At 36.8% G+C, this 27,784-nt stretch overlaps 1 protein-coding gene across 1 annotated transcript in view; it reads left to right on the top strand.

Moving 5' to 3' along the window:
• MMS22L (MMS22 like, DNA repair protein) overlaps window positions 1-27,202 on the top strand; it is a gene marked incomplete at both ends in the record, with an annotated part of 136,730 nt that extends 109,528 nt beyond the window's left edge. The window contains 7 exons of the mRNA XM_082669051.1: window positions 396-555; window positions 7,974-8,143; window positions 10,358-10,569; window positions 13,373-13,536; window positions 24,975-25,071; window positions 26,465-26,632; window positions 27,109-27,202. Of these exons, the coding sequence (XP_082525177.1) occupies window positions 396-555; window positions 7,974-8,143; window positions 10,358-10,569; window positions 13,373-13,536; window positions 24,975-25,071; window positions 26,465-26,632; window positions 27,109-27,202 (1,065 nt within the window). The remainder of the gene's footprint in view (window positions 1-395; window positions 556-7,973; window positions 8,144-10,357; window positions 10,570-13,372; window positions 13,537-24,974; window positions 25,072-26,464; window positions 26,633-27,108) is intronic.
• Between the last annotated feature and the right edge of the window lie 582 nt (window positions 27,203-27,784).

Genomic DNA, 27,784 nt, shown 5'->3' with positions numbered 1-27,784 from the left:
GGTCTTTTTTGTAGGAATTTGGGGATTTAGAATTCCCAGTCATGTCCTAAAGATATGGTGAGCCAACCTGTTTGGAATGCTTGATGTGATTTGGTTATAAGCTTCTCGTATATCAGTTCTGGGTATCTTTTACTAATACTTTGCTGACTCATAATTATTGGTGAACTGATTGTTTAATTTTTCCTTTAACCATTATTTTAATTATAAAAGGCCAGATAATTCTTTACCTGGATTTTAATTGCTATGAACATTTATAGGAAAGTTAAGGATGAAGGCTTAAATGTAAGTGATGTGTGTGTGCATGTGTGTGTATAGAAAGAGAAATTATGTTTATTTTTCAAAATCTGTATTATATAAAACTTGGAATGCTAAATCATGTTTTCCCTTATTTATAGGCTGTTGGTATAACTTACGGGAATCTGCCGACACTTTCTGATAAATCTGCCATGGTCACAAAGTCCTTAGAATACCTTGGTGAAATATTAAAATATATAAAACCTTATCTGGGAAAAAAAATTTCCAGTGCAGGTCTGCAGCTGACTTATACGATAATGGGTATGTATTCCTGACATTATTAAAACTTCCCTAGGTTGAGCCTATAGTATCGTGATGGATAGGAATATACTAACACACTAGCTAAATCACTGCTGTCTGTACAGTCTTAAGAATGATCTGAAAGACAGTGATTTAGTTTAAAATAATTCATGTTGGCTTTCAAGTGTATCTCTGTCTTGCTCCACCTCCTTTCAGAACTTTTCTTGTTATGCTTGGTTAATATTAAAATTCATTATGATCAATACAGAAAATATACCAACTCCAGTTTGCTACCAATAGTCTGTTTTGAATCACTAACCTTGTGAATGCCTGCATAATTAAAATGGACCTTTTTTCAGTGCTTACCTATGCTTTGTTAGAATTTAAAACATCAGAAAGCCATCACTTTCTTCTGTTTTTATGGTCTGCTCTGTATGAAGGAGGTCAGGAAAGGATCTCTTACAGCGCTAAAGATACATATGCTTCAAATCTTGTTTCTCACAATACTATGTTTTCTTCTTTCAAAAAGAATGTGTCTGTTCTATAACAACAGAGTTCATTCTTCTTTAGGAAGTCAGTAATTTGAATATCTTTGTTCACTAAAACCATGTTGCTAACCAAAACTAGGGACTGGATAAAGGGAAATGAGAAGGATTTCCTTAGAAGTTTTTATACAGAATTTAAGGTTTTTTTTTTTTTTTTCCTCTGTGGCCAAAACCTTGTATCTGTTCCCTTTGATCTTGTGAACATATGAATAAACCTGATTTGGGCTGTCTGAAACCTTTTATCTTTGTTGTGAAAGATAAAGGAGAATGTGAAAATGTGTAAATATGGATGATGTAGAATGTAGTGAAAGCAATAGTAGCAATTCGGTCATTTTAATTTTAAAGAAACATAAATGTGGGCTTCCCTGGTGGTGCAGTGGTTGAGAGTCTGCCTGCCAATGCAGGGGACACGGGTTCGTGCCCCGGTCCGGGAAGATCCCACGTGCCGCGGAGCGGCTACGCCCGTGAGCCATGGCCGCTGAGCCTGCACGTCCGGAGCCTGTGCTCCGCAACGGGAGAGGCCGCAACAGTGAGAGGCCCGCTTACCACAAAAAAAAAAAAAAAAAAAAAGAAACATAAATGAGAATTTATTATAAATTTAATTTAGTAAGATGTAGATTAACATGTATTTCAGCATTTAAGCTTTTTTTTTAACATCTTTATTGGAGTATAATTGCTTTTCAATGGTGTGTTAGTTTCTGCTTTATAACAAAATGAATCAGCTATACCTATACATATATCCCCATATCTCTTCCCTCTTGCGTCTCCTTCCCTCCCACCCTCCCTGTCCCACCCCTCTAGGTGGTCACAAAGCACAGAGCTGATCTCCCCATGCTACGTGGCTGCTTCCCACTAGCTATCGGTTTTACATTTGGTAGTGTATATATGTCCATGCCACTCTCTCACTTTGTCCCAGCTTACCCTTCTCCCTCCTCGTGTCCTCAAGTCCATTCTGTAGTAGGTCTGCATCTTTATTTTATATTCCCGTCCTACCCCTAGGTTCTTCATGACCTTTTTTTTTTTTTTTTTTTTTAGATTCCATATATATGTGTTAGCATACGGTATTTGTTTTTCTCTTTCTGACTTACTTCACTGTATGACAGACTCTAGGTCCATAGCAGTTAAGCTTATAATTTATTAGTTGCTATTAGATTTTTGCTAAGCTAAATGTATGATTTCAGAAGTATGTCTGTATTTTACAAAATATGTGATTGTCTTATCAGGAACTGCAAGATCATTTGGATTGGTGATACATAGACCCGTGTCAAAATTCTCCTTATGAAGAATTGAGGGCCTTCTTTGTTTTGTTATATGGTTGAGTTTTTGATTTAGTGGCAGGTGGATACTGTATTCTTTGCCTTTGTCTAGATCTCAGAGACTGGGAAAAGAGTACACTGCTACAGTGTTACCCGTTTAGTCAGCAGAAATTAGGAACAGATAATTTACTGTTTTCTACATGTACAAAGTTTAGAACAAAATAGAGAAAGAGCAAATATAAACTTTTGAGAGTTAGAACCTCTTCTAGGTGTGCTGGGGTTGGAATATCACATCCACCTGAGGGAAAGAGAGCTAACCACGGAAACACTGTGCTTTGCTCTCCTGGCCTGCTCCTCCCTGAGGATCCTCTGCTTTTTGCTTGCAAGGCTGCTAGTGGGAGGTGCGAACTGTTGACAAAACCCCTCCAGATTAAGGTGTCTGGGGTCTTCACTGTAGCTAGGTGATTTCTGAGAAAGCAGGATTGATCTCTCAGTAGTATCTTCCACTTTCCTCCTATTTATATCTTTTTTTTCCCCCTCATTCTTTATATCTAATTTTCCTGTTTCCATGCCTTTCCTTTTGATCATCCTTCTTTCTTGGGATCATTCATCCCCTTTGGTCTTTGTAACTGAAATTCTACCCATGATCCTTCAGGGTCCAGCCCAGGAAGAACTGCTCTCCCTGACTGTGCTTCATCTGTCCTTCTGCTCTGACATTTTTTGTAGTTTACCACTTATTATAATTATCTGTCTACTTGGTGCGCCCCCACAAAAATTTAAACTTGCTTATGGTTAGTGGCCGTATCTTTAGAACTTTTTATTCCCATAGTCGTATTGTATTTTGGACAAATAAGAACATTTAGTGAGTGTATTTAGTTCATTTAGTATGTCAGGCACTGGATTGGGAACTGAGGATACAGTGGTTAAAGAGCTTCTCCATTGTAGAAGATGCCATATACTAAATAAATATTTCTGGAACTTAATTATTTTATAAACCTAGCTAATAGTACATAATGCATTTTGTAATGTTACTAAATGAGCAAAGTTACTTTCTAACTATAAATACATCTAAAAATATATATTATAATGATCCCAATTCTTTTTTTTAAGGCTTAGTATATACATAGAGTAGAAAATAAGTTAATATGTAAGAGTTCTAGTGTGATCCAACAGCACATTAAAACGATCATATACCATGATCAAGAGGGGTTTATTCCAGGAATGCAAGGATTCTTCAATATACGCAAATCAATCAATGTGATACACCATATTAACAAATTGAAGGAGAAAAACCATATGATCATCTCAATAGATGCAGAGAAAGCTTTTGACAAAATTCAACACCCACTTATGATAAAAACCCTGCAGAAAGGAGGCATATAGGGAACTTACCTCAACATAATAAAGGCCATATATGACAAGCCCACAGCAAACATCATCCTCAATGGTGAAAAACTGAAAGCATTTCCACTAAGATCAGGAACAAGACAAGGTTGCCCACTCTCACCACTCTTATTCAACATAGTTTTGGAAGTTTTAGCCACAGCAATCAGAGAAGAAAAGGAAATAAAAGGAATCCAAATCGGAAAAGAAGAAGTAAAGCTGTCACTGTTTGCAGATGACATGATCCTATACATAGAGAATCCTAAAGATGCTACCAGAAAACTACTAGAGCTAATCAATGAATTTGGTAAAGTGGCAGGATACAAAATTAATGCACAGAAATCTCTGGCATTCCTATATACTAATGATGAAAAATCTGAAAGTGAAATCAAGAAAACACTCCCATTTACCATTGCAACAAAAAGAATAAAATATCTAGGAATAAACCTACCTAAGGAGACAAAAGACCTGTATGCAGAAAATTATAAGACACTGATGAAAGAAATTAAAGATGACACAAATAGATGCAGAGATATACCATGTTTTTGTATTGGAAGAATCAACATTGTGAAAATGACTATACTACCCAAACCAATCTACAGATTCAATGCAACCCCTATCAAACTACCACTGGCATTTTTCACAGAACTGGAACAAAAAATTTCACAGTTTGTAGGGAAACACAAAAGACCCCGAATAGCCAAAGCAATCTTGAGAAAGAAAAATGGAGCTGAAGGAATCAGGCTCCCGGACTTCAGACTATACTATAATGCTACAATAATCAAGACAATATGGTACTGGCACAAAACAGAAATATAGATCAATGGAACAGGATAGAAAGCCCAGAGATAAACCCACGCAAATATGGTCACCTTATCTTTGATAAAGGAGGCAAGAATGTACAGTGGAGAAAAGACAGCCTCTTCAATAAGTGGTGCTGGGAAAACTGGACAGGTACATGTAAAAGTATGAAATTAGAACACTCCCTAACACCATACACAAAAATAAACTCAAAATGGATTAAAGACCTAAATGTAAGGCCAGACACTATCAAACTCTTAGGGGAAACCATAGGCAGAACACTCTATGACATCAATCACAGCAAGATCCACCTCCTAGAGAAATGGAAATAAAAACGAAAATAAATAAATGGGACCTAATGAAACTACAAAGCTTTTGCACAGCAAAGGAAACCATAAACAAGACCGAAAGACAACCCTCAGAATGGGAGAAAATATTTGCCAATGAAGCAACTGACAAAGGATTAATCTCCAAAATTTACAAGCAGCTCATGCAGCCCAATAACAAAAAAACAACCCAATCCAAAAATGAGCAGAAGACCTAAATAGACATTTCTCCAAAGAAGATATACAGATTGCCAACAAACACATGAAAGAATGCTCAACATCATTAATCATTAGAGAAATGCAAATCAAAACTACAATGAGATATCATCTCACACCAGTCAGAATGGCCATCATCAAAAAATCTACAGAGAATAAATGCTGGAGAGGGTGTGGAGAAAAGGGAACCTTCTTACACTGTTGGGGGGAATGTAAATTGATACAGCCACTATGGAGAACAGTATGGAGGTTCCTTAAAAAACTGCAGATAGACCTGCCATACGACCCAGCAATCCCACTACTGGGCATACACCCTGAGAAAACCATAATTCAAAAAGAGTCATGTACCAAAATGTTCATTGCAGCTCTATTTACAGTAGCCAGGACATGGAAGCAACCTAAGTGTCCATCAACAGAGGAATGGATAAAGAAGATGTGGCACATATATACAATGGAATATTACTCAGCCATAAAAAGAAATGAGATTGAGTTATTTGTAGTGAGGTGGATGGACCTAGGGTCTGTCATACAGAGTGAAGTAAGTCAGAAAGAGAAAAACAAATACCGTATGCTAACACATATATATGGAATCTAAGGAAGAAAAAAAAAAGGTCATGAAGAACCTAGGGGTAAGATGGGAATAAAGACACAGACCTACTAGAGCATGGACTTGAGGATATGGGGAGGGGGAAGGGTGAGCTGTGACAAAGCGAGAGAGTGGTATGGACATATATACACTACCAAATGTTAAATAGATAGCTAGTGAGAAGCAGCCACATAGCACAGGGAGATCAGCTCAGTGGTTTGTGACCACCTAGAGGGGTGGGATAGGGAGGGTGGAGGGAGGGAGATTCAAGAGGGAAGAGATATGGCAACATATATATATGTATAACTGATTCACTGTTATAAAGTAGAAACTAACACACCATTGTAAAGCAATTATACTCCAATAAAGATGTTAAAAAAATAAAAATAAAAAAGCTAGTGTGGCTCTCTTTGAATTGTGGGAGTTGTTCCCCACAAGTTTTCTATATTTTCAGCTTTATCAGTAAATAAGTCATAGTTTATAACCAGGAAAAACACTAGGTTTCTTACAAAGCCACTCTGTGTATTTAAACCTTTCTCAAAGTTTTTTTACTTAAAAATTTTCTTTTTCTTTGCATTATTAATTTCCTACACACCCGAACGTTCTTTGCTGAAAATTTCAAAGTAGGGGCTTGATATTGCAGTAAAACAAATATGTCATCTCTACTTTCTCTGAACTCATAAAACTTAAGGTCTTCAGCCAAGTGTTTTAACCATTGCACAAGATAAAATACAAGGGTAGATGATGCATTTTGGGTTGGAAGTTCCTTGCTCTTTATAAGTTAATGCCTGTGTGACTCTTAAGAGTGATATGAATCATTTCAAATGTTGGTGGTGATGGCAGTTTGTCTTACTGGTATACTAATGTTGCTTAGAATGTGAGCTTTTCTTACATTGCTGTCATTCTCAAATTTCTCACTCACTGAAAGAATGAGAAGCCAGCATTATTTAAAATATTGCTAAGTGAGCATTGTTTTTCTTTATGATTGATTATTGTATTTCCTTTTACAACGGAAGATTAATGTTGCTGTTTGTTGTTCTTAGAAGTGATTATTAGTTCTTTTTTTTAAAAAACATCTGTATATCCTTCTATAAGCATATTTTTGTTTTCCTTCAGAGCTTGAATTTTAAACTTTTTGTTTTATGGAAGTGACTTTGAATTTTATCATCTTTTTTGCTTTTCTAAGATGGAATGAAATATAACAGTTTATGCAGCACATGTACCATTGCTGTTTGGACAAGTACTTAATGTTCTCCTTTTAAATTCATATTTTTCAGTAAAGGAGACCTCAATTGCAGTAATATACTCTAAAGGAAAGTATATATCTGCTCTTAATTACTTTATTAAACAAAAGATGCTCATTTGATAAGTTTTACTATCATTAAATGTAGCAATTGACAGACTCCCATCATCAAAGCAACCATAATATATTTCATGTAGTAAAGAAGTCTGTTTCTCTTCTTTTTTTTTTTTGCGGTACGCGGGCCTCTCACTGTTGTGGCCTCTCCCGTTGCGGAGCACAGGCTCCAGACGTGCAGGCTCAGCAGCCATGGCTCACGGGCCAAGCCGCTCCGCGGCATGTGGGATCTTCCTGGACCGGGGCACAAACCCATGTCCCCTACATCGGCAGGCGGACTCTCAACCACTGCGCCACCAGGGAAGCCCTGTTTCTCTTCTTTTGAATCAAAATTTAAATTCATTTTTTGCTCATGTTAAATAACTGAAACTTATAAAAACTGAAGTTCCAGGAGGTTAAGTGATTGCTTCAAGATGTTACAGCTAATCATTTTTCCTGCTTTAACAATTAAATTTAGTTATACCTCTTCTTGTTGCAAACTGAGTTGAGACAGCCTGTAAATTAAATGTAAAATATGAAGAAATAAGGGTATCAATAAAATGGAGAGTAGTATGATGAAACCCAGGGAAAAGTGAATATATACATAAAAGCATAATATATGATCTTACATTGTTCTTAAAGTTGAACTATAAATTTGCCTCTGAGTTTCCTAGCAACCAAAGCAAAAAGAGAGATCTGGTTAATTGCAACATTCAATCTATATATTCACATAATGTATAACCACACATTATGTGTATGTATTAAATGCCAGTTGCTCAGGAAATGTATGTTTTTCTTGGCCCAGAACTCAGAGAGTTGTCTCTTTAGCGAAATACTTGGCGTAAGTCTTTTGACTCTTAATACATGTTTCTTCCTATTGCCAACTTTAACTTGGTCCTACGTGTTATAAATATACTTTTTTTCAGTGGAATGACAAAATTTTCTGGTTAGAAGATAACCATAATTTCTCTTACTGCTCTTCTGTGTTAGGAACTCTTGTGAAATCATGGGCACAGATCTTTGCCACCTCTAAAGCCCAAAAATTACTATTCCGGATCATAGACTGTTTACTGTTGCCACATACAGTATTACAGCAAGAGAAGGAGCTGCCTGCACCTATGTTGACTGCAATTCAGAAGAGTCTTCCTTTGTATCTCCAGGTATAGTAAGTGCCTACTTAAAAGTTAAAAAAAAAAAAAATTGACACCTGCCTTAAAACAGTTTACTAATTGCAGATATCAAAACCATACATTGTAATCCTAATGTACATGTGTGGTGTTGCACTTCCATTGAACAGGTTTAAAATTCCTTTTGGTTTGGGCTCTGAATACAAGGATGGAAGAGGTAAAAGCTCCACCCTCAAGAAACTTAAAGTTGAGAGAAGAGACCAACCAGCAGAGACACTCCCAGCAGTGTGCTCAGTATTTTCCTTAGAGGCCTCAGCTATCCGTCAGCCAGACTGGGATGAGGAAATGCAAGAGAAGATAGCTGTAGTGAAGGATATTAGGTGTTAAAGAGCAGAGAGGGTAGGAGTTGAAGGACTGTACCTGTCAGAGGGAACAGCATGTAGAGGGTATAAGCTATAAGAAATATGACACATGGGGAAAAAGCAAATAATTCTGGTGTGGCTGGAGGCTCATACAGGAGGGGCCACATAGTGAAGGGTTTTGTGTGGCATACTAAGAAGTTTGGACTTGTTCTTGTAATACATGGGGACTGTTGATGGATCTGGGGCGAAAAAGTGGGAGTGACATACCATATTTACATTTTTAGAAAGGTGATTCTGGTCAACGTTTAGGTTGGTGTGGAGGTTAGATTGGAGACTTGGAAGGTAGTGAGTAGTTCATTATCTGAAGGTTTTGAACTAAGGCAGTGGGTATACAGGTGCACAGCAGATTTTAGAAACATTTAGGATCTCCAGTCACAAAGTTGCTGAGTATGTGCTTTAGAGTAACAGAAATAGAACACTTCCTAGATTCCATGGTGGCTGCTTATGTCAATAGCAGTGTGGAGTGCTTGCTCCATGCGGCCCTCTGAAACCAAAACAGTCCACTTAATAAGAATTCTTATAAACTTCCTAAGTTGAAAATTTTGGTAAATTATCCATTTGGCAGAACTGACTTGGAGCTATATCTTTAATTTCTTAAAGGTATAAGCTCTCCTCTTCAGAATTTTTTTTAAAATATCCATTTATTACTTTATCTTCTTCTGATATAACATGCTTTTCCTCAAACAGCTTTTCCTCTTCTTCATCTGTCTTCTGTAGGGGTGGGGGAGTCCATTGTTTTTTGTTTTTTTTTTTCAATTGTTATTCAAGTGCTTATGTTTTTAACAGCTCTGTGCTATTTTTCATTAGAAATAAACTTTCAAAATCTCCTATTGGGTAAATACCATTTAAAGTTAAAATGGAGACATGACAGTCATTTCTGATTATTCCTCTGGAAAAACCACATTGTGAATCACAAAGTACCAAATTATTAATGAACTTTTAGAGCATAATTTGTTGCTCTGTTGGTGATTATTTAGTAAAATGCAATATTTAGTAATATTAGCAGGAAAGAATTTTATTTCTCAGGGTGTTGGTTTGTTTGTAAGTATCAAATACTGCAGTCCATATGAAAGTATCTCATTAACTTCTATATAAATAGAAGGGATTAAATCAGCAGACATATAACAAGACATTGTGAGTTCTGTATGACCTTGATCAAACTCTTAACTTCTCTAAACCTCAATTTCTCCAGCTGTAACATCAGAGATAAAATAACACTAAGTCAGTGGGGCTGTTTTTTGAAAAATTTAAATGGAATAATGAATATAAAGCATGTGGCACAATGCCTGACATATAAAAACCTCAAAATAAATTGTCATTATTCTGAGTCTTAATCTTCTGCATTTCTCTCCTTTTGTTATTTTTTTAAAATTTATCACATTTCTTAACATTGAAAATTTTTAGCCTACATTTTATAGTCTTACTCAGATAAAATGAGCAGTACCATAAGTTTAAAAATAGACTAAAATGTATTTTATAACTTTGTAATACATATATATGTAGCTGATGAGTGTGGTGGTGAAATTTTCTAAAGATGAGAGGCAGAAGGAAGCTTCATCTGTCTTCCTGCTCTTCTCCCCTGCCTCCTCTGGGTGTGCCCCCAATACATGTATGCTTGGTTAGGTACCACTGCATAGGTGTTACCCAAGGTCAGCTGCTCCCTGAGCTTCATACAAACATTACCTGTTGATGATGGAAGTTGTTCTTGTTGATTGTGATAAGTTACACAATGATATAAATGCTTGGGACAAAATTAGTAACTTCCTAAATCTTTTTTTTAACGTTACCTTTTAGTATTTCTCTCTCTTTTTTTTTTCTCCTGTAGGGCATGTGTATCGTGTGTTGTCAGTCTCAAAATCCAAATGCCTATTTGACTCAGTTACTAGGGAATGTTATTGAGCAGTATATCGGGCGGTTTCTTCCAGCTTCACCACATGTTTTAGGTCTTGGACAACATCCTGTTTTGTTGGCATTGAGAAGCTCAACCACTGTTCCACCAATGTCATCTCTAAAGAAATGCATTGTACAAGTCATAAGGTACATCTAAATATTAAAAATAGGTGGTATTTACAATTTATTATTCTCTATAAAAAAATAACAAAGCATCTCAAAAGTATTGGCAATCCTTAGGATACTGAGTTTAGAAACTTTTTCGAGAAGCATTATCTAAGAATTTACCAGAATGACTTGTCAGCCTAAGACAGTGCTCTTTATATGGCTTGTTTTCTCTATGTAGCTATTATTTTTCTTATACATGTCCCAAAGGTATATATATATTTTCATCAGATAAACACTAATTGTATTTTGTACTGTACAAAATGAAGTAATTGTATTTTATAAAAGATGGTTAAGTGAAAAGATAAATGCTAATATGAAAAAGGAAGCAATATGAAGTCCTATTTTTGTGAGTCTACTCTGTCTTAATAACTCAGTTTATTATCAGGCAGATGAATCAATGAAACTTCTTAGGTTTTCTACTAAACTCCAATATCTTTTAACTATAACGGTAGAAATTATCTTTTTTTTTTGTCTTCATGAGGTATTTAGCTTCACATGAAATTAGTTTTTAAACTTTAAGATGCTGTGGTGATATAGGTTATTCTTGTCTAGTTTTCTTTCCTGTGTTTTTAATGATCTGGTAGCTTTAATGTCCTGATGTTATCCATCACCTCACATGACAGAATCCCATGTCTAAGATCTGTTCTGCCTTCTGACCTTTTCTGTGTGTTGCTAGTGTTCTGTTACTCAGGTTTGAAAGCTTTACATTCTTTGTTCCCTCCTCTTTTCCAGCCTTTGGCAAATGATTGTTTCCTTCCCTTTTCACATGTCTTTTCTCTTATCACATTATACCTGGACTATTGCCAGTGTCCTAACTACTTTCACTTATCTCTTGTCTTTTCTTCCAGTCCCACCTAAACAATTCCCCCAGATTACTTTTCCTAAAATATTGTTCCAGTATGACACTTCCCTACCTTCAAACCTTTATTCACTCCTTTTTGACTTGTGGAATAAACTCCATACTCCTTAGCTCTCCGTGATCTGTCACTTAACTTTTCCAAATGTAATACATATGGCATCATATATTGTTACAAGCCCTAATGAGATGGGTATAATTATCACCCCCCAAAATGCTTTACATCTCCCTACCTCACAGCTTTGTTCATACCATTTTCTCCATTAAAATGCCATCCCTCTGGGCTAAATACTACCTAGACTTTATGAGACCTACACCTAATATCTCAGTGTACCATGATGCTGCTTTCCTTCTTCTGGAGTCACGTGCTCTTGATGATTCAATTCACAGAATCATGATATTTTTGCCTAACTTGTGTCTGAATTTCCAACAAGATTATAGTACGCTACCACTGTGTTTGAGACATTGCATAGGTAATTTTAGTACAAACCAAACGACAAGTGCTGAAGTGAAATCGAATCCTTAAGGTCTTAAAGTCGTTAAAGCCCAGTGTTTAGGATCTTGGCTGCTTTCCTTGACTTTCCTATTTACTTTGTATACAGTAAAAAATGTTTTTCTTATGATTTCTAGTTGAATACCTAAACACGTAACAATTCCTTTTTCTGTCTTTTTAAACACTCAGGAAAGAAATAGAGATTGCCTCCTATGACTTCCTCTATTCCAAGCTTTTCTACTCCTGGAGTTCCCCATCTTAGGGCCTCTTCTACTGAATTCCTAAGAATTCTGGGATTATCTTTCAAAGCACCTGTCACACTGTATTATAATTGTCCTTTTTTTTTTTTAATCTAACTTTTCCACTGAACAGTGAACCCCATGCTTTCAGAAACCATATTTTATACTCTTGTTCTTAGACTTGTACCTGGCACACCATGTACTAAATAAATCTTTTTTCTAGGCGTTGGGAATTCATTATTAAACAAAACAGATAAAAAGCCCTTGCCACTCAAAGAGTGAATGAATTTTGTAATATGTAATGTTTGTTGGAAGTCATTGTATAGAGTAGAAATGATGAAGGCATAGTTCTGCCCTTAAGGAATTTATAATCTTTAGTGATTTCTATGCCCCATTTTGGCAAATTATTATTGCTTTGCAAGTATATTTAGATGTCTAGCTTAGATTTAGCTATATCTGACACTTATTCATATTGTCTTGACTTTTTAGAAACTGAACAATTTTCACTTTCATTTATTCATTTAAAAAAAGTATACTGAACACCTGTTATGAGCTGAGACCTGTTCTAAGAGGTAGAGATACAAAAATGAATCAGATAAATTATCTTTATGACCTCTGTTGAGTTCGAATGCTAAAAATTGGCCTGCTTTAAGAGAAGATATTATATCCTAAATTACCTCTCTGATTCTTTTACTTCATAAGGGAAGGAAGGAGGTAGGCTGGAATGGGAAGATGATTTCTAGTATAGTCCTCTTATTTATTTGGAAATATAAGACCACCCTTCAAATCCCTAAGTAAATAAATATGAGGAGAGAATCTTTACGCAAATTTGATGTTAGAGAAAATGTTGCATCATTGAGGAGCTGATAGAGGAGATCAAGCTTATATTACAAAGTTAGATTTTTATTAGATTTTGATTAAGTGTATTAAGTATATTTTAAGACCAGGTTGCTTTATATTTTGTTTGTATCTGTATTCTGCTTTGGCCCTTATAGCACGCCAAAAGGATGTGCAGTCATTGCTTCAAAAATCTTAGGTTTGAAGAAAACATGGTAAAATATACATACTTTTTAAAAATTGTGTTTTACTAATTTGGGAGCTAAAATAGGCCAGTATCTTTAAAGTGTATGGCATTTGATTCTGCTCTATTAAAACTTTAAAGAGAAGGAAAAATAAAATTATGCTTCTTTTCAGGAAATCCTACTTTGAGTTTAAAGGATCCTTGCTCCCTCCTCGCTTAGCATCCATTCTGGCCTTCATCCTCCAACTTGTTAAGGAAACTAACATTGATGTTTCTGAGGTTGAACTGCTCCTCCCAGGAGTATTAAAATGCTTGGTGTTGATCAGTGAACCTCAAGGTTAGTTCGTTTACGAGTTTGTGTTTGTTATACTTTTATGTTCACAAATTAAGAGTGTATTCTTTCCTATCAGTTAAATCAACATTTACAAAAATATATGGTTATTTTATATCAGTTTGATTATATCATGGCTAAAGAACAAACTCCAGCCAATAGCTGAGGTTGGGAATGATAAAATGATTAAAAACTGACATGTTTCAGTCTAATTGGTTTTTTTTTTTCCTCCCAGACAAATAGTTTAAGTTTATTTAATTTTTATTCAATCAGACTTCAGTATTAAATGCAACTTATTTAAATATCAAGTGGTGAAGGATCAGCATACTTTCTCCTATTCAGATTTCTGCTAGAATATGTAAGCTGATCTCTGGGCAAAGAGATCAGATCACTGATCCTTTCGTTTTCAGTCTCATCAGCCTTACTGCCAGTGATTGCTTTAAAATATTACGTATTTAGTCCTCCCTGTGAGTAGCATGCTTTAATAAGCTTATTCGTAATATGCAGAATAGTGGCTATAGTTCTATCCTGAAGGGGTTTTTTTTGTGTGTGTGTGTGTGTGTGGTACGCGGGCCTCTCACTGCTGTGGCCTCTCCCGTTGCGGAGCACAGGCTCCGGACACGCAGGCTCAGTGGCCATGGCTCACGGGCCTAGCCGCTCCGTGGCATGTGGGATCTTCCCGGACCGGGGCACGAACCCGTGTCCCCTGCATCGGCAGGCAGGCTCTCAACCACTGCGCCACCAGGGAAACCCCTGAAGGGGTTTTTAGTATAAATAGGATGGGGTGCGTGTGTGTGTGTGTGTGTGTGTGTTTGTTTGTGTATTTGTCATTATAACGTGATTGTTTGGGGCAGGCTTCTCACATGCTTCTACCTAAGTACTTCTAACTACTGTGATAAGTGAGTACAGTGTATATCCTAAAGAATATGAGGGCAGAAAAGTGGTAGCTGAAAGCTCAAACAGCTCTTTGAAATGTTCTGTTTTATCTCAAAAATTGATGCATATTTTGTTTTAATCCACATTATTTTGATGTTTAAAATGTTCATCTCTGCTTCCAAGCTTGCTTTTGTGAAAAATGTTGTATTAATATAAAATACCCTTACTTGATAATAACACCTCTTCAGTGAAGAATATCCAGAGATAGACCCCAGACTCTTCTTTAGAAATTTTACCTGCTTTGAAAACATTTGCATACTTCTAATTTCAGTGAAAGCCTGTTGTATTATACAGTACAAAATCTGAGACAGAGCAGACAGTATAGCATTTTAACTAGCCCCTTGTTTCATTGAGAGTAATATTTATCACGAAGGAGATCAGGGTTTGGGAGGGGAATTTTGCTGCTCATCTCTAGCTAGTGGTGCATCGCATGTTCCAAATAGAAGGCATACAGAATGCTCTGTCTCCACATGGCCGTCTTTGTAAGCGGAAGAAACAGTGTTAAACACAGGTTTCTGTGATTGGCTCAGAGAAAATTCTGACTCTCCTTGTAGTCTCAGTGTTTAGAAGGACAGTGTGTAAAATCGTAGAAAAGTAGTGTTATTAAATGACACAGCAGTTCCATTCCTAGATACATGTCCAAGAGTATTTTAAACATATGTCCACTCAAAATACCTGTACATCAGAGCTTCAGGAGTTCCACTTCCAGCATGACAACATGAGGAGCTCTGCAGCCCTGCTCCCCAGAAAAACTGGTGAAAATTATTTAAAAGAGAGCATTTCAATTTTCTGGAAGTGGTCCTGAGGGTATAAAACAAATGGAGAAACATTATTTGAGAAAATATACTGAAGTCTTGGTAGGAACAGCAAGTCTTTGATATTTGAACCAAGACTACTCCCTTCTCTGCTCCTAGCTCAGTAAGATGGAAACTTTGCTTTAGACTGGTAAATTAAATAACTAGAGTTCCGTCTCCCCACAGCTCCCAGTAGGAGGGCTGTCTTCCTGTGAGAGGCAGGATATCAGTGTTTCTCATTCTGCCTCCTAGCTATCTGATGGTAAGGCTGTATTCCAGGGGAGTGTGGGTGAGAAGTGGGGCCTTCAATCTTCCATTCAGCCCCCACTCGTGGGATGGGTACACTATACTGAGTATGGCACCAATGAGAATACTGGGGCACTGATTGTCCTTGCTCCAGTTTAGAAGTGGAGATTCCATGCCGAGAGGACCTGCAGCTAATACCCCTCCTTCCAGAAGCATTCAGCACCTAAAGTGGGTATGTCACTCAGAAAGTAGTGGACACCATGGTCCCTGTCCCCAGCACCAGAGCTACACCTCTGAGTTTTGCCTGGGAGTGGGAGAAAACCATAGAATAGAGAACTCTGAATCTCTCGCAAAGGAACTGACTTGCAACAAAGTGTGAAAAAGTTCAACCTTGAGGGTGCTGTCAAAAACAGTGGAGTTTGTGGTTGAAAGGCAATAGGTGAGAGAATGATAGATTTATTGGAGGTATAAGCAGATGGTTGCACAATTCTGTGATTATATTAAAAACCATTGAATTGTGCATGTTAAATGGGTGAATTGTATAGTATATAAATTATATGACAATAAAATGGTTATTTTTTTAAAACACTAAAAAAGGATAACCCAGTTTTTTAAGAAATGCTCAGTTCAATTAAAGAAATAAAGATGACAGATATTTTTTTAAAAACCCTGTACACTAATGCTCATTGCAGTGTTATCCATAATAGCCCCAAAATGGAAACAACCCAAATGTCCATCAACTAATGAATTGATAAGCAAGATGAAGTAAATCCATACAGTGGAATATTATTCAACCATGAAAAGGATTGAAGTACTAACGCATTCTATAACATGGATGAACCTTAAAACATTATGCTGGATGAACTTCCTTCAAGATGGCAGAAGAGTAAGATGTGGAGATCACCTTCCTCCCCACAAATACATCAGAAATACATCTACATGTGGAACAACTCCTACAGAACACCTACTGAACACTGGCAGAAGACTTCAGACCTCCCAAAAGGCAAGAAACTCCCCATGTACCTGGGTAGGGCAAAAGAAAAAAGAAAAAACAGAGATAAAAGAATAGGCACAGGACCTGCACCAGTGGGAGGGAGCTGTGAAAGGAGGAAAGGTTTCCACACACTAGGAAGCCCCTTCGTGGGCGGAGACAGGGTGGCGGAGCGGGTAAGCTTCCGAGCCACAGAGGAGAGCGCAGCAACAGGAGTGTGGAGGGCAAAGCAGAGAGATTCCCGCCCAGAGGATTGGTGCCGAGCAGCACTCACCAGCCCGACAGGCTTGTCTGCTCACCCACCGCGGCAGGCAGGATCTGGGAGCTGAGGCTCGGGCTTCGGAGGTCAGATCCCAGGGAGAGGACTGGGGTTGGCTGCGTGAACACAGCCTGAAGGGGCTAGTGTGCCACGGCAGCCGGGAGGGAGTCCGGGAAGGAGTCTGGAGCTACCGAAGAGGCAAGAGACTGTTTCTTCCCTCTTTGTTTCCTGGTGCACGAGGAGAGGGGATTAAGAATGCCATTTAAAGGAGCTCCAGAGACAGGCATGAGACGCTAAGGCTGCTGCTGCAGACACCAAGAAGCCTGTGTGCAAGCACAGGTCACTCTCCACACCTCCCCTCCCATGACGCTGTGTAGCCCGCCACTGCCAGGGTCCAGTGATCCAGGGATGACTTCCCCGGGAGAAAACATGGCGCGCCTCAGGCTGTTGCAGCATCACACCAGCCTCTGCTGCTGCAGGCTCGCCCGCACTCCGTGCCTCTCCCTCCCCCTGGCCTGAGTGAGCCAGAGCCCCCAAATCACCTGCTCCTTTAACCCCATCCTGTCTAAGGGAAGAACAGATGCCCTCAGGCAACCTACACGCAGAGGCGGGGCCAAATCCAAAGATGAACCCCAGGAGCTGTGGGAACAAAGAAGAGAAAGGGAAACCTCTCCCAGCAGCCTCAGGAGCAGCAGATTAAATCTACACAGTCAACTTGATGTACCCTGCATCTGTGGAATACCTGAATAGACAACAGATCATCCCAAATTGAGGAGGTGGACTTTGGGAGCAACGATATATATATATATTTTTTTTTTCCCCTTTTTCTCTTTTTGTGAGTGTGTATGCGTATGCTTCTGTGTGTGATTTTTGTCTGTATACCTTTGCTTTTACCATTTATCCTAGGGTTCTGTCTGTCCGTTTTTTTTGTTTTTTTTTTTTTAGTATAGTGTTCAGTGCTTATTATTAGTGGATCTGTTTTTTTGGTTTGGTTGTTCTTTCTTTCTTTGTTTAATTACTTAAAAAAATTTTTTTTAATAATTATTTTTTGTTTTTTATTTTAATACCTTTTTTTTTTATCTTTTTCTTTCTTTCCTTCTTTTTTTCTCCCTTTTATTCTGAGCCGTGTGGATGACAGGTTTTTGGTGCCCCAGCCAGGCATCAGGGCTGTGCCTCTTAGGTAGGAAAGCCAAGTTCAGGACATTGGTACACCAGAGACCTCCCAGCTCCACATAACATCAAACAGCGAAAATCTCCCAAAGATCTCCATCTCAATGCCAACACCCAGCTCCACTCAACGACCAGCAAGCTACAGTGCTGGATACCCTATGCCAAACAACTAACAAGACAGGAACACAACCCCACCTATTAGCACAGAGGCTGCCTAAAATCATAAGGTCACAGACACCCAAAAACACACAAACAGATGTGGACCTACCCACCAGAAAGACAAGATCCAGCCTCATCCACCAGAACACAGGCACTAGTCCCCTCCACCAGGAAACCTACAAAAACCACTGAACCAACTTTAGCCACTGGGGACAGACACCAAAAACAATGGGAACTACGAACCTGCAGCCTGCAAAAAGGAGACCCCAAACACAGTAAGTTAAGCAAAATGGGAAGACAAAGAAATACACAGCAGATGAAGGAGCAAGGCAAAAACCCACCAGACCTAACAAATGAAGAGGAAATAGGCAGTCTACCTGAAAAAGAAAAAGAAATCAGAATAATGATAGTCAAGATGATCCAAAATCTTAGAAATAGAATGGAGAAAATACAAGAAACATTTAACAAAAGACCTAGAAGAACTAAACAGCAAACAAACAATGATGAACAGCACAATAAATGAAATTAAAAATTCTCTAGAAGGGATCAATAGCAGAATAACTGAGGCAGAAGAATGGATAAGTGACCTGGAAGATAAAATAGTGGAAATAACTACTGCAGAGCAGAATAAAGAAAAAAGAATGAAAAGAATTGAGAACAGTCTCAGAGACCTCTGGGACAATATTAAACACACCAACATTCAAATTATAGGGGTCCCAGAAGAAGAAGAGAAAAAGAAAGGGACTGAGAAAATATTTGAAGAGATTATAGTTGGAAACTTCCCTAATATGGGAAAGGAAATAGTTAATCAAGTCCAGAGAGTCCCATACAGGATAAATCCAAGGAGAAACATGCCAAGACACATATTAATCAAACTATCAAAAGTTAAATACAAAAAATATATTAAAAGCAGCAAGGGAAAAACAACAAATAACATACAAGGGAATCCCCATAAGGTTAACAGCTGACCTTTTAGCAGAAACTCTGCAAGCCAGAAAGGAGTAGCAGGACATATTTACAGTGATGAAAGGGAAAAACCTACAACCAAGATTACTCTATCCAGCAAGGATCTCATTCATATTTGACAGAGATATTAAAACCTTTACAGACAAGCAAAAGCTAAGAGAATTCAGCACCACCAAACCAGCTTTACAACAAATGCTAAAGGAGCTTCTCTAGGCAGGAAACACAAGAGAAGGAAAAGACCTACAATAACAAACCCCGAACAATTAAGAAAATGGTAATAGGAACATACATATCGATAATTACCTTAAATGTAAATGGATGAAATGCTCCAACCAAAAGACATAGACTGGCTGAATGGATACGAAAACAACACCTGTATATATGCTGTCTACAAGAGACGTACTTCAGACCTAGGGACACATACAGACTGAAAGTGAGAGGATGGAAAAAGATGTTCCATGCAAATGGAAATCAAAAGAAAGCTGGAGTAGCAATTCTCAGACAGAATAGACTTTAAAACAAAGACTATTACAAGAGACAAAAAGGACACTACATAATGATCAAGAGATCAATCCAAGAAAAAGATATAACAATTGTAAATATTTATACACCCAATATAGGAGCACCTCAATACATAAGGCAAATGCTAACAGCCATAAAAGGGGAAATCGACAGTAACACAATCATAGTAGGGGACTTTAACACCCCACTTTCACCAATGACAGATCATCCAAAAAGAAAATAAATAAGGAAACACAAGGTTTAGGTGATACATTAAACAAGATGGACTTAATTGATATTTATAGGACCTTCCATCCAAAAACAACAGAATACACTTTGTTCTCAATTGCTCATGAAACGTTCTCCAGGATAGATCATATCTTGGGTCACAAATCAAGCCTAGGTAAATTTAAGAAAATTGAAATCATATCAAGTATCTTTTCTGACCACAATGCTATGAGACTAGATATCAATTACAGCAAAAAATCTGTAAAAGATACAAAGACATGGAGGCTAAACAATACACTACTTAATAACCAAGAGATCACTGAAGAAATCAGAGGAAATCAAAAAATACCTAGAAACAAATTACAGTGGAAACACAGTGACCCAAAACCTATGGGATTCAGCAAAAGCAGTTCTAAGAGGGAAGTTTATAGCAATACAATCCTACCTTAAGAAACAAGGAACATCTCAAATGAACAACCTAAGCTTACACCTAAAGCAATTAGAGAAAGAAGAACCAAAACAACCCAAAGTTAGCAGAAGGAAATAAATCATAAACATCAGATCAGAAATAAATGAAAAAGAAATGAAGGAAATGATGGAAAAGATCAATAAAACTAAAAGCTGGTTCTTTGAGAAGGTAAACAAAATTGATCATTAGCCGGACTCATCAAGAAAAACCGAGAAGAATCAAATCAATAGAAATGAAAAAGGGGAAGTAACAACTGATATTGCAGAACACAAAGGATCATGAGAGATTACTACAAGCAACTATATGCCAATAAAATGGACAACCTGGAAGAAATGGACAAATTCGTAGAAATGCACAATGTTCTGAGACTGAACCAGGAAGAAATAGAAAATATGAACAGACCAATCACAAGCACTGAAATTGAAACTGTGATTAAAAATCTTCCAACAAACAAAAGCCCAGGACCAGATGGCTTCACCAGGCGAATTCTATCAAACATTTAGAGAAGAGCTAACAGCTATCCTTCTCAAACTCTTCCAAAATATAGCAGAGGGAGGAACACTACCAAACTTATTCTGTGAGGCCGCCACCATCACCCTGATTCCAAAACCAGACAAAGATGTCACAAAAAAAGAATACTACAGACTAATATCACTGATTAACATAGATGCAAAAATACTAGCAAACAGAATCCAACAGCACATTAAAAGGATCATATACCATGATCAAGTGGGGTTTATCCCAGGAATGCAAGGATTCTTCAATATACGCAGATCAATCAATGTGATACACCATATTAACAAACTGAAGGAGAAAAACCATATGATCATCTCAATAGATGCAGAGAAAGCTTTTGACAAAATTCAACACCCATTTATGATCAAAACCCTCCAGAAAGTAGGCATAGCAGGAACTTACCTAAACAAAATAAGGCCATGGATGACAAACCCACAGCAAACATCATCCTCAATGGTGAAAAACTGAAGCCATTTCCACTAAGATCAGAAACAAGACAAGGTGTTTCCCACTCTCACCACTGTTATTCAACATAGTTTTGGAAATTTTAGCCACAGCAATCAGAGAAGAGAAAGAAATAAAAGGAATCCAAATCAGAAAAGAAGATGTAAAGCTGTCACTGTTGGCAGATGACATGATACTGTACATAGAGAATCTTAAAGATGCTACCAGAAAACTACTAGAGCTAAACAATGAATTTGGTAAAGTAGCAGGATACAAAATTAATGCACAGAAGTCTCTTGCATTCCTATACACTAATGATGAAAAAACTGAAAGTGAAATCAAGAAAACACTCCCATTTACCATTGCAACAAAAAGAATAAAATACGTAGGAATAAACCTACCTAAGGAGACAAAAGACCTGTATGCAGAAAATTATAAGACACTGATGAAAGAAATTAAAGGTGACACAAATAGATTCAGAGATATACCATGTTCTTGGATAGGAAAAATCAACATTGTGAAAATCTACAGATTCAATGCAATCCCTATCAAACTACCCTTGGCATTTTTCACAGAATTAGAACAAAAAATTTCACAATTTGTATGGAAACACAGAAGTCCCCGAATAGCCAAATCAGTCTTGAGAACGAAAAATGGAGCTGGAGGAATCAAGCTCCCGGACTTCAGACTCTACTATAAAGCTACAGTAATCAAGACAGTATGGTACTGGCACAAAAACAGAAATATAGATCAGTGGAACAGGATGGGAAGCCCAGCGATAAACCCACACACATATGGTCCCCTTGTCTTTGATTAAGGAGGCAAGAATATACAATGGAGAAAAGACAGCCTCTTCAATAAGTGGTGCTGGGAAAACTGGACAGCTACATGTAAAAGAATGAAATTAGAACACTCCCTAACACCATACACAAAAATAAACTCAAAATGGATTAAAGACCTAAATGTAAGGCCAGACACTATCAAACTCTTAGAGGAAACCATAGGCAGAACCCTCTGTGACATCAATCACAGCAAGATCCTTTTGCCCCACCTCCTAGAGAAATCAAAATAAAAACAAATGGGACCTAATGAAACTTCAAAGCTTTTGCACAGCAAAGGAAACCATAAACAAGACCAAAAGACAACCCTTAGAATGGGAGAAAATATTTGCCAATGAAGCAACTGACAAAGGATTAATCTCCAAAATTTACAAGCAGCTCATGCAGCTCATTATCAAGGAAGAAAAAAAAGAAAAAAAAACCCAATTCAAAAATGGGCAGAAGACCTAAACAGACATTTCTCCAAAGAAGATATACAGATTGCCAACAAACACATGAAAGAATGCTCAACATCTTTTATCATTAGAGAAATGCAAAGCAAAACTACGATGTAATATCATCTCACAGCGGTCAGAATGGCCATCATCAAAAAATCTACAAACAATAAATGTTGGAGAGGGTGTGGAGAAAAGGGAACCCTCATACACCGTTGGTGGGAATGTAAATTGATACAGCCACTATGGAGAACAGTATGAAGGTTCGTTAAAAAACTAAAAATAGAACTACCATACGACCCAGCTATCCCACTACTGGGAATATACCCTGAGAAAACCATAATTCAAAAAAGAGTCATGTACCACAATGTTCATTGCAGCTCTATTTACAATAGCCCGGACATGGAAGCAACGTAAGTGTCCATCATCAGATGAATGGATAAATATGTTGCACATATATACAATGGAATATTACTCAGCCATAAAAAAACGAAATTGAGTTATTTGTAGTGAGGTGGATGGACCTAGAGTCTGTCATACAGAGTGAAGTTAGTCAGAAAGACAGCAACAAATATTGTATGCTAACACATATATATGGAATGTAAAAAAAAAAAAGTCATGAAGAACCTAGGGGCAAGACGGGAATAAAGACGCAGACCTACTAGAGGATGGGCTTGAGGACATGGGGAGGGGGAAGGGTAAGCTGAGACAAAGTGAGAGAGTGGTGTGTATATGGATATATATACACCACCAAATGTAAAATAGATAGCTAGTGGGAAGCAGTCGCGGAACACAGGGAGATCAGCTCAGTGCTTTTTGACCAGCTAGAAGGGTGGGATAGGGAGGGTGGGAGGGAGGGAGATGCAAGAGGGAAGAGATATGGGAACATAAGTATATGTATAACTGATTCATTTTGTTATAAAGCAGAAACTAACAACACCATTTGTAAAGCAATTTTATTCCAATAAAAATGTTTTTAAAAAAAGTGTATGAACTTCCAGTTATAGGATGAATAAGGTCTAAGACTCTAAAGGATAGGTTAGAAACTATAGTTGATGATAACACTGCATTGTATAATCAAAAATAAATAAATAAAATTTTTTAAGTGAAACAAAAACAAAACATTATGCTGAGTGAAAAGAAAGCAGTCACATAAGACCACATGTTGTATGATTCCATCTATATGAAATTCCCAGAATAGACAATCCGTAGAGACAGAAAGATCAGTGCCTCCGGGGACTGGGGGAGGAAGAAAATGGGGAAAGATTGCTAATAGGTGTAAGGTTTGGGGGGGAGGTGATGAAAATGTTCTGAAATTAGATAGTGGTGATAACTTCAAAGTTCTTATGAATATACTAAAAACCAATGAGTTGTACACTTTAAAAGGTTGGTTTTTATGTGTGAATTATACCTCAATAAAGCTGTTATTTTAAAAAAAACAATGCTTACTGTTAATACTTTGTGAAGGCTATTTCTTCATGTTCTGGTACTTTTTCCACAGAAGAACTTGTGGGTTTTGTTTTTGTTTTTTTCAAGAAAACATCTTTAAAAAGAAACAGTTATATTGGCTTTAGGATTACATCTAATATGAGAACTTATTTGCTCAATAAAGACAAGTATGCTATATCTTCCTTATCCACTATCGTCGTGCTATGGAAAACATTATCTGCTACTTCATTTTAATTAATTTAACTTCATGTGCATCACATGTTTTGGACTCTTGCCATAGTGGATTACAGTTTCTTAAATTTTCCTTGTTCTTAGAGAAAGTAATTTTTTCCCCAGCTACTTATATTTAATGTTCCAAAAACAGCATAACAAAAATGTATTAGCATTTGGAACATGGTGAATTTTCTACATTCTTTGTTGATTTTTTTTTGTTGTTGCCGTTTTTATGTACAAGTGCACAGTTGTAAAGGATTTGGTTAAATACTGAAAGAACATAAATGTTCTTTTTGTAACTTTGCTCTCTTTCAAAACAAAATTAGCATCACAAATAGTTGATTTTATATATATATATATTGCTAATTTTAAGTGAAGGTAAACTGTTTCTAATTTTCTACATATATGTTTGTTAGTGGGAAGAATATGCTTATGAATTAAAAAAATCAACCTGCTTGTCTCTAAATCAGCTGAATTATTAAAGGTTATCTTTAATCAGTATGTAACAGTGTTTGCAAGGTTAGGATACGGGAGTGTTTTTGAATATGGGCTCTTTTCTAACAGAAAGACTTATCTTCACATGTGTTTTTTCAGTTACAGGGTTGTAAAAAATAGATTTGTTAAGTGTTTTATATTTTCTTAAAATGGAAGACAGGGAGACTTTAGAACAAAACAAAAGCTCATAACTGTTTCGCTTTGAAAAATAACAAAAAAGCATGTAGATACTTTAAGAAAACAACATGTTTTTCTAAATCTAGAGCGCTCATAAAAATGAGGATCCAGATGGTCAAACCAGACAAAATGTGTAATGCTGTAAATTTTCCTCCTAGTTAAAAGGCTGGCCACCGAGAACCTGCAATACATGGTCAAAGCCTGCCAAGTGGGGTCAGGAGGAGAACCTGCCGCCCAGCTGACTTCTGTGTTTAGGTAACTGGAAAATATGCCAACTGGCAAGAAGACTATTGCCAGCCATTTGACAGCCAACATGTTTTTTAAATAACTAATTATCCAAAACATAATGTGTTACTACTTGTTTGTAGTTTCAATTATTGTATTTTTGGCAGTGGTTTTGCTATGTTGTTTTATTAAAAAATAAAAGTACCAAGGAGAAAGATAAGTGAGCTGATGTAAAATTACCTGAGAATTTAGTAAGGAAGATTCTTGCATGTGTTTAAGAGGAAAAAGTGGGAAACGTGAGTCATGATGACAGGTGTACAGGCTTTGGAGCTGCTAAACATGCTACTCAGGATCCACTGTGAAAGTGCCTGTCACTGGTTTTCCTACTCACTTTAGGTGCTGTGGACCCAGAAAGCTCCATTGTATGTAATTGTGAAGCATAGACTTTGTAGATCTGTTGTTCCTTCACAAGAATAACTGCAACTTGAGAAACATTTTCTGTTTTGTTTTTATTTTCCTGCCTTGCACCCTATAGAGTCTTATGCTTTCTGTTAGGGCGGTACTTCTAAGTATTTCTTCCTCACAGTTTCTACCAGTTCGCCTTTATTTCATGTATCTCTACCCTAGCACTACCATGATAAATAGTTTGGGTCCATTTCCTTCATTCTGTGTTAGATTTTTGGTTCCTCAGTTTTCTTTCTCATCACATAGTTGGCACTTGTCAGTTGTTTACAGTTTATTTAAATTGTGATCATTTGAAATAAATACTGGATTTATGAAAACTGTAAAACCCTAAGAGGAGGAAGGATTTTATATGAACAAAGATTGCATGTTTGTTAAGTACAATTTATTGAGCTAGGTGACTTTTATTTTCTTGGGGGGAGAGAGTGGAAATTTTAGGATTAAAATATATAATTCTTATTAATAAAAGGTCTTCTATGGGTCTAAAGTCTCTTGATCGGTTAAAGAATATAAAAATTATTTCAAATAACTTGCTTTCCTCATAGAAATATTGTTTGATTTATCTAGAGTTAGCAATAACTAAAAGATATACAAAATAACTAGGAAACTGGACTCTTTGCTGTTTTAGTCTCTTCTACATCCTGACCATCTAGATTTCATCATGCACACTATAGCAAAAAAGTCCCTGAGATTAGATTTTTCCCCCTTATTCTTCCACCTGGGATTCCAGCTCTTCCCTTTCCCTTTCTCCTAATGCCACCACTCTGTTCATAGCTCATACTGAAGCCATTTCTGTTCTTTATTTTCAAGTGTTAAATAGTGTTCACATGGCATCTAAATCCTTATGGTAATCTTACATGAAATGATCTTTCTTGTGTTCAGGTTACAGCTTGTTGCCATACAGATACCAGCCCAAGGAATTGCCCCAGAAGTAATTCTAAGTAACTTGTTTTACTTTCAGGAAATTTATCGAGGATTATGGTATGAGATATGATTATCAGATTTACAGCATTTTAGAAACAGTAGCAGCATTGGACCAACAGGTTGTTATCCACTTGATTTCAACCCTTACTCAATCTCTGAAGAGTTCAGAGCAGAAATGGGGCCTTGGCAGAAATATTGCACAAAGGTATGTTTGATAATTTGATTATATCCTTTTGGACAATGATTATGAAATATAGATTCATTTTCTAGAAATGGCCTGTTTTCCACTTATAAAAATTTGGAGTGTGTTCCAGTGAATAAGATTAGTGACTCAACTAGATAATATGGGTTTTGGTCAGAAATAGATCAAGGCTTTTTTTTTTTTTTTTTTAATAGATTACAACCCAGCTGAAGATAATGCTGGACTATTTAGAGTAATGAAACATGGGGGGGTATAAGTCTGTATTTCCTAAAGAGATTGTTTTAGAAGGGTCATTACTCATACTATAATTCATATGTCCAAAAGTAGTATGTTAAAGAGTCAAAGTACTTTAATTACATCGTGTATGGTGTGTATAGACAAGTAGACATTCAAGCAGGCTCAGTCTGTAAAGACTTAAATGAAAAATAGTGGAAAATGTAGTAAATATATATCTGTCTTCTTTTCTTTTTTCTTTATAGGGAAGCCTATAGCAAACTTTTATCTCACCTAGGACAAGTGGGACAAGATGAGATACAAAGACTACAAGATGATAATATTAAATCTATTTTGTGATTCATCCTCAATATTAATTATAACTATCTAAAGTCACTTTGCACCATTCTGACTCCTACTTTTAATTAATTGTATAATGTTCTGTTAAAAATACTTTCTAGGATTTTTTTCCTTTCATACCTGTAAGTATAAAGTATATAAATAAGGAAATAAAAGTTAATTAAATATGTTATAGGAGCTTTCGAACTTGGTAAAACTGCATTCTATTTTGAAGAGGTTTTAGTGAAACTAAAGAAACTTTTCCTAACTGGGAGTGTTATGTGTGTATGTCTAAGCAGGTTTGTACTGGTTGATCCATGGCCATTTTACTGTAATGTGACTTTCTGCCTTGTGAGTAATTTATTTCTGTTTTGTTTTTGTTTTCTTATGAGTTATATTTTATTATGATACTATTTCAAATTACCTGGCTGCCCTATGCTGGGTTTTTTTTGGAGGGGTGGTCAGGAGATAGAACAGTATATTTGTTATCCTTTTTTATACTATGAGTGAGGCAAGTTAATAAAATCCTTAAAAAGCACACTTAACTCTATGAGGAATGAGACTGAATCTGGCTAAATGATTATACAGATAATATGTATTTTT

The sequence above is a fragment of the Grampus griseus genome, assembly GCF_964374135.1.
Source record: "Grampus griseus genome assembly, chromosome: 13".
Lineage (NCBI taxonomy): Eukaryota > Metazoa > Chordata > Mammalia > Artiodactyla > Delphinidae > Grampus > Grampus griseus.
This window is presented reverse-complemented; position numbering and strand designations above follow the sequence as displayed.